Raw genomic sequence first — 13,929 nt, forward strand, 5'->3', positions numbered from 1 at the left:
AAATGAATCTATCGATTGGACTAAGCTGCTGATCGAATATTCAAAATTGATAACATTAACCGATATATCATAACAAATATCCAAATGTATCAAATGTGTTTTCTATTCGAATACAGTGAATACACGTTACTCGAATCTTAAGTTCAGATTCTACAGAGTATCCCGGAAGAAAACACAAAAATAAAAGGATTCTTTGTTATAATGGAAAGCTTTAATTTTTTTTTTAACTTTAGAATACATTAGCAAAAGCGTTTTCTCTCGGGATACATCGCATATTAAAATGTCTATCGAACAGTATGATCAACACGACTCCATGCTCTTGCAGTCCTGACAAACGAAATAATTTTCTGACTCATACAGGATACTATAGGTTCGTGAATGTTTACGTTAGTATCAAATGGCTTTTGGATGACCCTGAAGAGGTCTTTACAAAGGTATTTACAAAAATTTATAAGCTCTCACAGTTAATTGTCCGCCTTACGTAACGCTTCTTCCGCCTTTACTCTCAGCACTTCCGCGCTTTGCTTCCTAATCTCGTCGTCGGACGACGCCGAATCCTCCTCCCTGTCATTCTTCGAGCTTAGGTTTTGTGGTATGCTCTGCACTCCGAGATTCAAGGGATGACCATGTATATGGCCGCTCAAGGAGTGTCCATTCACGCTGCTGTGATTTAGCGACGAACTCGGATTCAGGCCGACCGGAAGCATCGTGCCGAGTGATGCTAGATTCTGCGGCAAAGGCAGGCCGATGTATTGCGACAGGAGCGCATGCAATGGCGGCAACTTGGGTGCGCTCGGTGGCCAGGGTGACGGGAAAACCGGAGGTATGAACCAGGGAAATGCGCCTGTCGGCGGACCCGAGGAGTCCGAGCCGGGAACGCCGCTCGCCGTTTGCAACAGCCGCGCGTGAAGGGACAACTCGTTGACACCTGTAAACAGAATTCCGATGGGCTTGCTTACTTCTTTCATGTTACTTCAAATTCTTTTTCGGACAAAACTAGATCGACTTTTCGTTTCTGAACAATTTATATTATTTTAACCCAGGAATAGTCACCCGAGATATTTTTATACCTCAGCAGCGAGAAAAGAAATTGTTATAAAATATTATTTTATATTAATATTGTTCAATATATCATTCACTTATTTAAAAAAAGTAACACAACTCAAGGACATAAAATTAAGTAAACCTTATTAATTGTCAAAAGTGAACTAACTTAATTTCATAAATCATCACAATTCTGAAAAAATGTTTCTTAAGAAAAAATCAAAATTATCATAATTTAAAAAGAGTGATTTTTTAAGAATTGTGAAACGAAAATAACATTTAATCAAAATATAATCATTTTACCAATATTATTATTTGATCAATAATCAATTCGAAAAATAGTTTTCTTCTTTCTCTGATAATTTTTAATTTTTTTAATTGTGTCAATTTTGAAAACAAAAAAACGATATTTCTAAGTAATTATTCTTCACAAACCTTTAAATTTGCATTTAAAGATTTACTGTTCTAACTTTTTAATTATACTGTTTTAACTCTTAATCGACACAGTCGCAATAATTTCTCACTGATTTGTATTCATCAAAATCACAATAATTTTTATTAGAATGTTAAATTGACGTTACACTACTTGGTTACATAAAAACTTTTTACTAAAAATGATTAACATTTATACATTGGTTTATTTGTCATTTGATACACTGATAAATTATCATACAACAACTTTTAGAATATTTCTAGGAACTTGCACCATTGTTGATAACAAGATAATCATTCTACAAATTTTTGTGCGCGTTATATAACGCGTGATTATGACTCAACAATATTTATATATATTCTAGTAATGCGTTTTAACTGTATTATAAGTTAATAAAATTATTTTTATGTTTTTTTTGTTTTTATATTGGGAGAGATCGAAAATGTTGGTCAAAATGTGTGCACAGTAAAAATTTTTTAATATATTTAATAAATATGATTTACTCACTGGCAGCCGCGCGGTGAATTCTTAATTGGCTTTTTATTATTACTTACTTCTTTATTTCTATTCTTAAAAACTATATATGTATATTTTCGTTTATATTGTTTAAATAAGCAATTTCTGTCAAAAACTTGCATTAAAAAAATGTATATTAGTTAAAATTATATTAATTGAAATCATTATTTTTTTAATGCTGTTATAATAAGCCATTTAATTACTTATTTCGTTTAATATTTATTTGATTTCTATTAATTTTTTTTTAGAAAATTATAATTAAATCCATATCCATAATGTTCTCGAATACTAATATAAATTTTGGAAAACATTTAATTGATTTAATCATATATGTATAACATGATATCAATAATAGTGACTTTAATTGTGATATAAAACATCCTAAATGATAAAGTTAAAAATTAGGTGATTATTGAATTGATTATTGGAATAGGAGAGCTTCGTTTTCTTTCTCTTTATTATTTTTTTTTTTTCATTAGAAAATATGAAAGGGATTTCTTATAATTATTTTTCAGAAAGCAAACTATAATTAATAAATATGCATTTTATATGTTAATATATTAAAAAATAATTCATGAATAAAATATTTATTTATTTTTTGCTTATTAGAAAATAATATAAATTTTTCTGTTATTTTTGAATATTTCTGAGAAAAATCTATATTCATTATGCTAAATTCGAAATACAAAAAGAAATTGAGAAGTCTTCTCGTTATGCGGTTAAATACAGTTAATAAACCTGATCATCATTATATGATATAGGAATACTGTAAAGTTAAAAAGTCATTAGACTATTTTTACTGCTAACATTACCCATTCGATATACAAGCTTTATTCAGAATGCTTCATGAAAAAATAATCGCGACTTTCTATTCTATATTATTTGCACGTGATAGCTGCGACAACCAACACTAAAATTAGACGTAATTGTCGCCGATTGCATCTACCCTTCGTAACTTGCGCCCTATCGTCCTCTCATGCACATATTAGCAAGCGTAACGCACACGTTACTATACAGCGAGGGAGCAACGATGAACGAAAATGAACTTTCACGATTATTTAATTATTTAAAAAAAGAAAAGCGAAGAAAAAAGGAAAAGACAGCGAAAAAATTTATTATTGTGAAAAAGAACGGAAAAATGTGATCTCATTTTTTTATTTAAAAAACATTATTTATCTAAACTTAAGGATAACACAAATTATGTGACACGGAGAAATTTACATTTAAATCATATTATATTTCAAATAATAAATAATTTTGCAAAATTAAATGTCTAATAATTAACAATCACATAAGAGTACTTTTTTAAAATTTTTAAATTAAAAGTTTCCCTTTTTATTTCGTTAGATATCGTATTGTTTCAGAGATCAATTTAAATTATTATCTTTCAACTCACCGCCTTGTTCAACGTGCATAAAACTCGTATCTCTACCTAAAGCTTTTTCCTTCTTGCGCCACTTTGCACGCCGATTTTGAAACCACACCTGAAGCAAAAGAAGAATATTTTGTAAGATAAACATTCAACGCAATCTCAAATAATTAGCAATAAAAATATTGTGCAATTGTTGCGAAATAATTGATTACGACTTTTTAAAAATTTAAATATTATTATAGTATAAATATTATTATAGTCTCAATTTGTTCAACCAAACTGTTAAAAAGCAATTCGTGATTTCTATTGATTACGACTTATTAGAACATATTCATCATATTAAGATATTCATCATGAAGATCCAAAATTGGCAGGAAAGGGAAACTCATGAGAACTCCAAACACGCATATCAGAACAGCCAACAACAAAAGCTTGTTCTCGAAGTTGATTAAGCTAATTATTAACAATTATCCTGATTTCCTTCGTACCCCTGAGTGCTAGCAACCCCTGCCTCTGGCTTTATTCTTGTCTACCCCTGACGATCCTATCCGGTTGCCGTATAAATACTTTCGCTTTCTACCCGAGCTGTTACGAATTTTCGTGAGTGCCAGAAGAAATAGAGGAAAAGAAAAGAGAAAAAAAAAGGAGAAAGATTTTATTAGACTTTTAGTCTGAGAAAAAACTGCGCAACATATATAGTAAAATATATAAAAATATGTGAATCTATATTTAAATATATATGTATTTAAAATTCTAAAAAAAGCCTAAATAGATATAAATAAATTGACGATAAGTACTTAAGCATATAATAATATTTAGCAGTTTTATATAATTAGTATTATAATTATTATAAATAATACCTATACTAGGTATATAAGCTTAAATCCGCTGTTTGTTTATAGGTGGCATTAGTGAGCGTACAAAGCTATCCTGGGCAAACAACACACTTTTTTTTATGTGTTTGACATCTGTCAACATTAATCAGTGCACATCATCAGCAATTTCATATAACAACATACATTTTTTCTTTCATCATGTCTAGTTTTTTGCTAAAAAAAAATCATATGCGAAAAGCTTTGCTTTTCAATTTGAAGAAATCGGCTGCCGAATCGCATTGAATGCTTGTGGAGGCCTATAGCGACAATTTATCGGAAACAACATGCAGAGATTGGTTTCGCCGGTTCAATAACGACAATTTTGACCTGAGTGATAAGAAGCGTGAAAATCGGCCCAGGAAGGTTGAGGACTATCAATTGCAGGCTCTTTTGGACGAGGACGATACCCAATCGCAAGAAATGCTTGCCGAGCAATTGAGTATTTCTCAAGCAGCCATTTCCATGCGGCTACATGCCATGGGGAAAGTTCAAAAGATCGGAAAATGGGTGCCGCATGAACTGAACGATAGGCAGATGAAGCGACGCCAAAACACATGCCAAATTCTGCTTGCCAGATAAAAAAGAAAGTCGTTCTTGCATCGGATTGTGACAGACGATGAAAAATGGATCTATTTTCAGAATCCTAAACGCAAGAAATCTTGGGTTGATCCCGCCCAACCATCTTCCTCAAGACCAAATTGCTTCGGACGGAAGACGATGCTGTGCTTTTGGTGGGATCAGGAAGGTATCTACTACGAGCTGTTAAAACCTGGTGAAACTGTTAATGCTCACCGCTACCACCAACAACTGATCAAATTGCACCGTGCTCTGCGTGAAAAAAAGCCGCATTATCGGAAAAAAGGACATGACAAGCTGATTTTCTTCCACGACAACGCACCATCGCACACGTCAATAATGGTCCAAAACTACTTGGAGACACTCAACTGGGAAGTGCTACCCCATCCCGCTTACTCACCAGACCTGGTACCTTCTGACCTTCTGTTTTCGTCGATGGGCCACGGGCTCGCTGAGCGGTACTTCGATTCTTACGAAGACGTCCGAAAATGGCTTGATGAGTGGTTTGCCTCGAAAGATGAGGAATTTTTTTGGCGTCGTATACACAAATTGCCCGAAAGACGGGAAAAATGTATAGTTAGCGAAGGCAAGTACTTTAAATAAATTTGTTTTTGCTTCCTAGGAAAAAAAAATGTGTTTTTCTGAACTAAGAAACAGCGGATTTAAGCTTATACACCTGGTGTAAGATTAAATTTCTTAAGGGGATCCTAAACCAAGAATCGACAATTGCAGATTGTCAATTTCTCCGAATTTATAGCCAATTGGCTTTATAGATCACCAAATCTTTTTACATAATAAAGGTACGCATAAAAAAAAATACTAAATTTAAGAAAATCAGAGAAAAAAATTAAAAATTCACTTTATTTCAGCTCTTATAGCTGTCACTTCATACTTTATAATTCCCATAGTGCAGAAATTCTATAGATCGTATGTACCAAATGATATCTTTCTCGAAAAAGTATAACATGCACAAACATTCCTGAGCAATCCTTGCAAAATTATATAATCGAAGGCTTAACAAAAAAATTTTTCAAAATTAAAGTCGTCTTTTTTATATAATAATTATCTTTTTCCTCTTTTACAGATTCAAAAATCGTTTTTCAATATTAAAGTATACACATTAATACAATACGTGTAAGTGAAGTGGAATTTATTTCAAGAACGGTAAAAATTTCGAAATTAAAATCTTAAGAAAATTTTTTTGTTGTCTCGGTAAATTCCAGTATACGTCTCACAGACACGCGTATACTTTAATCCTGAAAAAGGATTTTCAAATCTGTAAAAGAAGAAAAAAAATTGTAATATAAAAATTACGATTTAGTCGGTAACAGACAGCTTTACCCCTTAATAATAAAATTAAGGTCGGACTCTTTTGCATCTGAATAATTCTTTTCTTCATAAATGAATTTATTAGATTGATAAAAAATTTAATTCATAAGAATAAATCAAAGATCAACCAAATAAGACAAAGAATTCTATTTTTGATTAAAATAGATCTTGATATTTATAATATTCATATTTACAAATACATTTTCTCAATTCTATAAAGTGTGCACTGATTCGATTGGTCGAATTTAAAGTGCAATAATAAATTGAAATCAAAAATAATAATCACATTGATTGTTAATTTATTATCAATTTATCACAAATTAATATATTAATCTTTTCTTTGAAAAAGACAAGCATCTAGAACTACAAAGGTTAATTTATTAGAAGTGTGATTTAATTTTAAGAGTTTTGCAAGAAATGATATTAATGTCAGTGTTGTCGAAGACATTTCAATCATAGCTATTATTTCTTAATGCTTTAATATTACTCCATAATATTTAGTCGTTTGCTAACAACACAATAAACATCGTGTTTAAAAAAGAGTTTCCTAAAAAGCATTTTCGATGCATTGCTTTTATTTTTTAATCAGAAGAAAATGACTGAAGGTCATAGAATTCTAATAGAAACTTATAGTGATGTTGCTCTATCAAGACATGTGAATATTGGTTCTATTGATTCAAATGTGATGATTTCAATGAAAAATGCAGATTTGCAACCATTATTGGACGAAAATTCAGCACAATCCACTTCAGAACTTGCCAGAGAATTAAATGTTGATCGTACAATAGTTATTAAACGTTTACGTGATATATATTGTTTAAATAAATCAGTTTTTGAAAAAAAAATTAAATTACACCTAATATCATGTACAGTCACGGACAGAATGATTGCAACACTTTTTTTCAATGAGTTTCGGAATTCAACCTTGCTTCTATAAAGAAGTTAAATGTAAATGAATTAAATCTTTAAGAAGATTCTTTAGTAAAGTGTCGAAAATTTGGGATGCCTCACCAGAGCTCAAAATTACAAATATCTATATAATTTAGATAAAATATTAAAATTATGTGTACATCTAATGAAATAGTATTGAATATACGAAAGTAAATTAAGAGCCTGCATCTTCATCGGACAAAAACAAGATAAGATAATGTTTACTTTTCAAGATTGAATTTATACATGCAAGTTTATACACGTAAATAAATATCTTATCAGAATGGCCGTTTGACCTATTACTTTTTTGTGAGTATTAAAATCGTAATTTTTTAAATTATTATAATCTTGTTTTTGAGAAAAGCCTATGGTAAGATTTATGTGCAGTTAATCAAAGAAACATTTGCAAGCATTATTTGTCACTAATTGTAAATTATACGTGGAAGGTTACATTTTCAATATTTTTTTTCTCTCTTATTTCATCGGTAACCTACCGAAGAATTTTACACATATCAATTTCGGTACTTCAATTTCATTATATAAAAAAATTATGTATTTCTATAGTAACTCGATTTATTAAAGAATCGCCTTAGTAAGAACCAATCATTCATAAGCATTTGAATAAGCTACGTTCCGAAACTCGAAAAAAAGTTACAACCGTTCTGTACAACACGACTGTACAACATTGATTTGAAATCTGAATGAAACGACTTACAGTGACTCTTTGGATCAAGACAAGTTAGCAAGTTTATTCGACAAATTGCAAAATAAAATTAAAGCAACGTGACAAAATCAAGAGTGCACCGAGAGAAGGAAATAAAATAATGTTGAGAAAGAGAAAAGAGGAATAATGTTGAAGTTCGGGAAAGAAGGTCAACGTTGCGTGACACGAGGGGGAGGGGCAGGAAATTCAATTGCCTAATTGCTGTTAATTATTTAATCGCTCCTGAATAGCCTCTAACGCTTAAGTGCTCGCAAACCTTGCGTCATTTAAGCGACCCACCACGAACTCGAAAGTTTACAACACCAACGCGTTTCCTCTACCCTATTAAATTCTCGAACAATTTACCATAGAAATCGGCAATATTTCTGCAGACTGTACTGTACGTTCTACATTACACTTATAATAAAACTCTTAAATAACGTTTTGTCAGCTTAATCTCTAAATATGTTCCTTCTATTAAACTTTTAAGTTTTTTTTATAAATTAGCATAATTAATAATATTGTCCTTTTAAAAAGGACTTCTATAAACTCTTTCACTATAAATAATATTGTTTATTAAAAGAAATATTTATTGGTTTATTTCATTAAAAACCATTTAATATTTAATTAAAAAATATTAAGAAGAATATATTTCTCAAAATTTAAGTTTTGCTAATTCAATATATAATACTTAATATATAACTCATCAATTAAATCTTCGATATATTCTTTCTATCAAATTATTAAGTTTTTTCTAAATTAATTTAATCCTATCCTTTTAAAAAAATTTTTTATGAACTCTTTCACTACAAATAATATTGCTTATTAAAAAAAATTTTTATTTTATTAAAAATCATTTTAAAAATATGTAAAATAATATATTTTTCAAGGCTTTCTTCTGACGATTGAATACACTTATACAGTTTGGAAATTGTTATTATCATGATATTTGTTTTAGATAAAAGGTAACTAGAAAGATAAAGAAAATAAAAAAAGGATTTTAAAGGAAGACACTATCTTTTTAATACAGATTTGATATAAATGAATTCGTAAGAAGTCGCGTGGCAACGTCTATTGTAACCCATAAAAATTCCATCAGAATGTCCGGTGATGACAAATCATCTATCAAAGCGTAGGAAACGTCAGAAATGACTCGCGATTGCATTACCATACGTGTCCGATCGTCGATACATCGGCCAGCCATTAATATTGAAAAATGGGGTAATTTCGTATCTGGAATCGACGCGTGAGTGGAGAGACTGGAAGGGGTATACGGAGGATTTCCTAGATTGAAATAAAGTGGCTGTAGCACCACTGTGCGCCGCGGCGGATCATTTAGCGGTTTTGTCGAGCGACGGCCAATTGCCGGCATTGTCGCTTCGCTGTACCACAATGGGCCAATCGGAATGCTCTGTCTCTTTTCAACATCGTCACCCTTCCGCCAGTGGCCTCATGCAACCCCTCGTATTCATCCATGGTTACATACGTATAGAAAATGCATGCGTAAGTGTGCGTTCCTTCTCTAAATATATAGTTTCTTTGTCGCATACGTTAAAATAAAACAATCGAATCGGATGATTTTAAAAACATAATGATTTAAGAATATTCCTAAAAAAATCGATAAAAAATTCTTTTTTTATTTGATATTTGTTAAAAACAGTTGCTATATATTCTTTCTATACTCATTCATATGTAATATACATATATGTAGATACTTATACCCATTAATTTCATCACACTCAAACGAATTATCATTATCAGTTTATGAATAATTGGGGTTACCGATATAATTTAATTATTTATTCTGCACACAGCGACATTTAATTGTAAACTGGAATATTTCTTGCATTCTACGAAAATTAATTTGTGTTTCATATAATACGTATTAAAAGGAGATAAAGGGAAAGTACATACAAATGATCACGTACGAAACGATTCGTTCCGTTCTGTGAATTGAATTACACCCCAATGCTGCAACGTACTTGAATTTTCAAGGACGCCGGTTTAAAATCTAAAGCAGATTATTACTCTACACGAGGTATAGCTCTTCTTCTGTGAAATTAACTATTGACGAATTCGAAGCGTAGTGTGTGTTTCGCAAAATTACAAATGGAAAACGGCGGCACGATATTTCACGAAACAATAGTCTCTAATTAGTTAAGTGATTTGCGCCTTAAGGCTGAATCGCCAAAGTGTAATCCTGCAAGCGCTTAAGGATGCTTGTGATATTCCTCAAACTTTGCACAATCTACATATAAATCGATCCTCATGAAAATTGTTGCATGTGAAAATTAATCGACACTATTAATCATACATTAATCACACATCATATACATTAATCACTATATAATTCCATATAACCATTTTATTAAGACAAAAAATGTAAAAAATAATTCTTTGTAAGTAACAAAATAAATTTTTAAATTCTTTCCGCGGTTTTAAGGTGCTAGTAGTAGCATTATTATTAAACAACGATCAATTTAATTGTAATATTATTTTAGCTTTTATAATATTATTTTAGCTTTATATATGATTGCATTTCAAGTTTAACAATAAACGGCGCACAGTTTTATATAATTGAAAGATGTAGAATTTACATATAAAAATATTATTTATTTATTAGACATTAAGATCTAGCGATCATACATTGGCCCTTTCCTTATTCCTTTCTTTATTTAAAAGCAATTTTGATTCATATAATTATAAACAAAAAAGTATTATAATAATTATTCAAACATGTTTTGTTACAAACGTTATTTATACAACATTTTTTGTTTACATGGCTTATCGTTATGTAAACAAAAATTTTTGTGCCACGAATTTTTTTAATAATTCTAATATTTAACATCAAATTACGCGCGAATTTTAAGCCTTTTAAATTTTTATCCTGCTTACCGAATCTAAAACTCGTCATTAAAACTACTTACGAAACTTGCCACTATCAAATGCGCGAACAACTCAACGACACTCGCGTGCCTCACGGGCTTTGTGAATTCGTCCAGTCAAAGCGACGAAAGGTTAATTATACTTCTGCAACTGTCTGGCAAAATCTGACCTGACTTCTTTCCCTCATTCTCTTCAAGCCGCATTTGTGGAATATTTGAATCAGTCATTGCGAAAAGGGCATAAACTAGTATACTTCAAAGTATATGATAGTCGAAGTGTCGCGACTGTATTTTATTCTTCTGAAACACAATATTTAATGACGGTAAGAACATGAGAACTCATCGTCTTTTGATCGATATTAGACATTTGTTATATGACATTTGTTCCATTTATATACCTCTTATATTTTTATACCTGCAATATAGACAAGAATTGTACAGATTTCAAAGTTATAAGTTATCTAAATTTCCATTTAGGTAAGATTAAAATCTTTCATATCTAATATTCTCATATCTTTCTTTTTCAAATTAAGAGCAGTTGTGAAATTTCTAGGTTACTTTGTATTCTTACTTCCTGTATAAATTATTTAAAAATCCTTCCAATCTAACACATTCATTTTTCTTTTGTTAAATTGAGAGCCATATCATGACTAAACTTCCTAACTTACTTTATATTCCTACCTTTTTACCTAAATATTTGTAAGAATTTCTTTATTGTCGTAATTTTTTTCATTTATATGTATATAATTCCTGTATTTTTATTTCCATAATATATGTAGAAAAGAATTACAGATCTCAAAATTATATGAATTTCTGTTTATATATATATATATATATATATATATATATATATATATATATGTACAACAGATTAATTCTCATATTTTACATCATATTTAAAGTTATATTTAATGATTTTCTTTATCTAATATATTCGTATACTCTTTTTCAAATTAAGAACCGTCTCATAAATCATGACTAGAGTCAATTTAAGGCAAACTGGCCCACCGGGTAACTGGGCAAATATCCGATGAGCTCCTAAAACAAAGACCTAGAAAAAAATTGAAAACGCTTTTCTTGGAGTCCATCACATATGGATTCTTCTGACAAGTATTTTTTTGATGCCCTGGTTAATTTTGTCGACACTATTTAATTTCAATTGTTGAAGATATGACGTTATGTTTGAGTATTACTTTAAATAAATTGCTATTTATTAATATTTAAGTAAATAAATAAATAAATATAAAAATATATAAATACACAAATAAATAAACAAATAAATATATAAATAAACAAACAAACATTTAATTAAAAAATTAATAGTTATTTATTTGTTCATTTAATTATATGCGTGGCATGTCTAAAACTTGCTTCTTAAAATACGGGGCTCCACTTGTTCCGTACATTTTTGGTCCAGCCCCTGGCTAGCCATATATTTTTAAGAGAGTACATGCACTCTTTTTAAAGTCGTAAAACTTTTGATCAATAATTAAAATTGTACATTTATAAAATTATATTAATAAGAATTGTCAATAAAAATTATATTCTAGAAATTTTATTTTATTAAACATATAATTTCTTATGCAAATAATGCTTAAAAAATTATATTCCTTCTTCTATTTCATCTCTGGATCATTATCTTTTTTAAAAAGTGTACTTTTTTCTTGTAATCCAGATATGATAATCCTAGCAGTGACCTAAACTTTCCAATTTATGTTATATTTTTATCTTCCTGTCTAAATATTTGCAAAAATTTTTCTTATCAACTTATTATCATAATATTTTCCATTTATACATTTCTATTTTTATTCCCGTGCGCGCAATATAGATAAGAATTATATAGATTTCCACATTATATAAATTTTTGTTTATATAAATTAAAATCCTCATATTTAACCTTATATTTAACTTTCAAATCTATACTCATAGATATACCTTTTTCTTTTCATATGAAAAACTGAAAATCATTATACCTGCCAAGCTCGTTTGGTATCTTACTGCATTCCTACATAGATTACTTAAGATCCTTTCTATCTAATACACTCATATCCTTCTTTTCTGACATTAAAAGCCGTTGTAAACTTTCCAGCTTATTTTGTATTACTATCTTCCTATCTAAATATATATATTTGAAAGAATTTCCCATTATCGCAATATTTTTCTTATTGTGCGACATACGTTCTTTCTTCAATGTTGAACTGTTAGTGAAGAATACCTGTACTCTAGCTTCCGAAAGATCCAGCCTCATTGCCAGCTCCTCCCTGGTGAACACATCCGGATACTGCGTGTTCCCAAAAGCTTTCTCAAGCTCATGCAGCTGATAGGTCGTAAAAGTTGTACGCGATCTTCGCACCTTGCGTGGTCGGTCGGACTCACCCAGATTTAAGGGATCGTGCAGCGCGTCGTTGATTTGATGATCGCTCAGGTGACCGAGCTCCATATCGCCACCATCAACCACAGCATCAGACGATGTCGCATGATCTGAAATCAGTGATACGCAAATTCTAAAGCGCACGTCGATCTCATCTTGATTTCCTCAAAGAATATTTTTTAACGAAAAGTTTCAACAAAGAATATTATTGATTATCTAATATTAATCTTCAATATACGTAACGTAATTTTCCGATCCTTTATTTTTACGAAAAGAATAGTTTTACTAAAATATCTAAAAATATTTAGAAATAGGTAAAATCTTATTCTTCGAATAATTCCGCACAACGTTTATTTTGTTTTCATAAAAAGGAAAATATAATTTGATATTTTTACTATGAGTTGATAGGCCGTAAAAAATTCACAGATTCGCAGATGCATATTACCATGTTCACCATCAAAATAATTATTATGTAGAATGCTCAGGCTAATTGTTAGAATGTCAAAACTTTTATAGCCTCGCTATTCTACTTGAGCGTTCTGTACAATTATTTTGACAGTTCAACAAAATTATTTTCATATCTGTTTCTGGCTAAATTTTTTAATATTTCAGCAAAATATTTCTTTTCATCTACACACGATGAGTCATTCGTGTCTGGATTAATGTTCATTACTTATACAAATATATAAAAATTATTAAGTGATTTTTACATATACTTTGGCATCTTTAGAAAGTATTTATAAGATTATGTGTTTTTAAAAAAAGAATAGAATCCACTATTTAGCCAGATGCTCTTAGTATTTCAAAGAACAGAAATACACAAGATGCAAACGCATTTTGTGTGTGTGTGTGTGTGTGTGTGTGTGTGTGTGTGTGTGTGTGTGTGTGTGTGTGT

The 13,929-nt window shown here is 30.2% G+C and overlaps 1 protein-coding gene across 1 annotated transcript in view; it reads right to left on the reverse strand.

The window, feature by feature from the left end:
* Positions 1 to 464: 464 nt before the first annotated feature.
* Positions 465 to 13,929, reverse strand: part of LOC105626666 (paired box protein Pax-6-like) — a 23,990-nt gene continuing 10,525 nt past the window's right edge. The window contains exons 2-4 of the mRNA XM_012207959.1: positions 12,879 to 13,144; positions 3,390 to 3,477; positions 465 to 928 (exon numbers count right to left, since the gene is read on the reverse strand). Coding sequence (XP_012063349.1) covers positions 465 to 928; positions 3,390 to 3,477; positions 12,879 to 13,144 — 818 coding nt within the window. The remainder of the gene's footprint in view (positions 929 to 3,389; positions 3,478 to 12,878; positions 13,145 to 13,929) is intronic.

Source organism: Atta cephalotes, assembly GCF_000143395.1.
Source record: "Atta cephalotes unplaced genomic scaffold scaffold00006, whole genome shotgun sequence".
In the NCBI taxonomy this organism is placed as follows: Eukaryota; Metazoa; Arthropoda; class Insecta; order Hymenoptera; family Formicidae; genus Atta; species Atta cephalotes.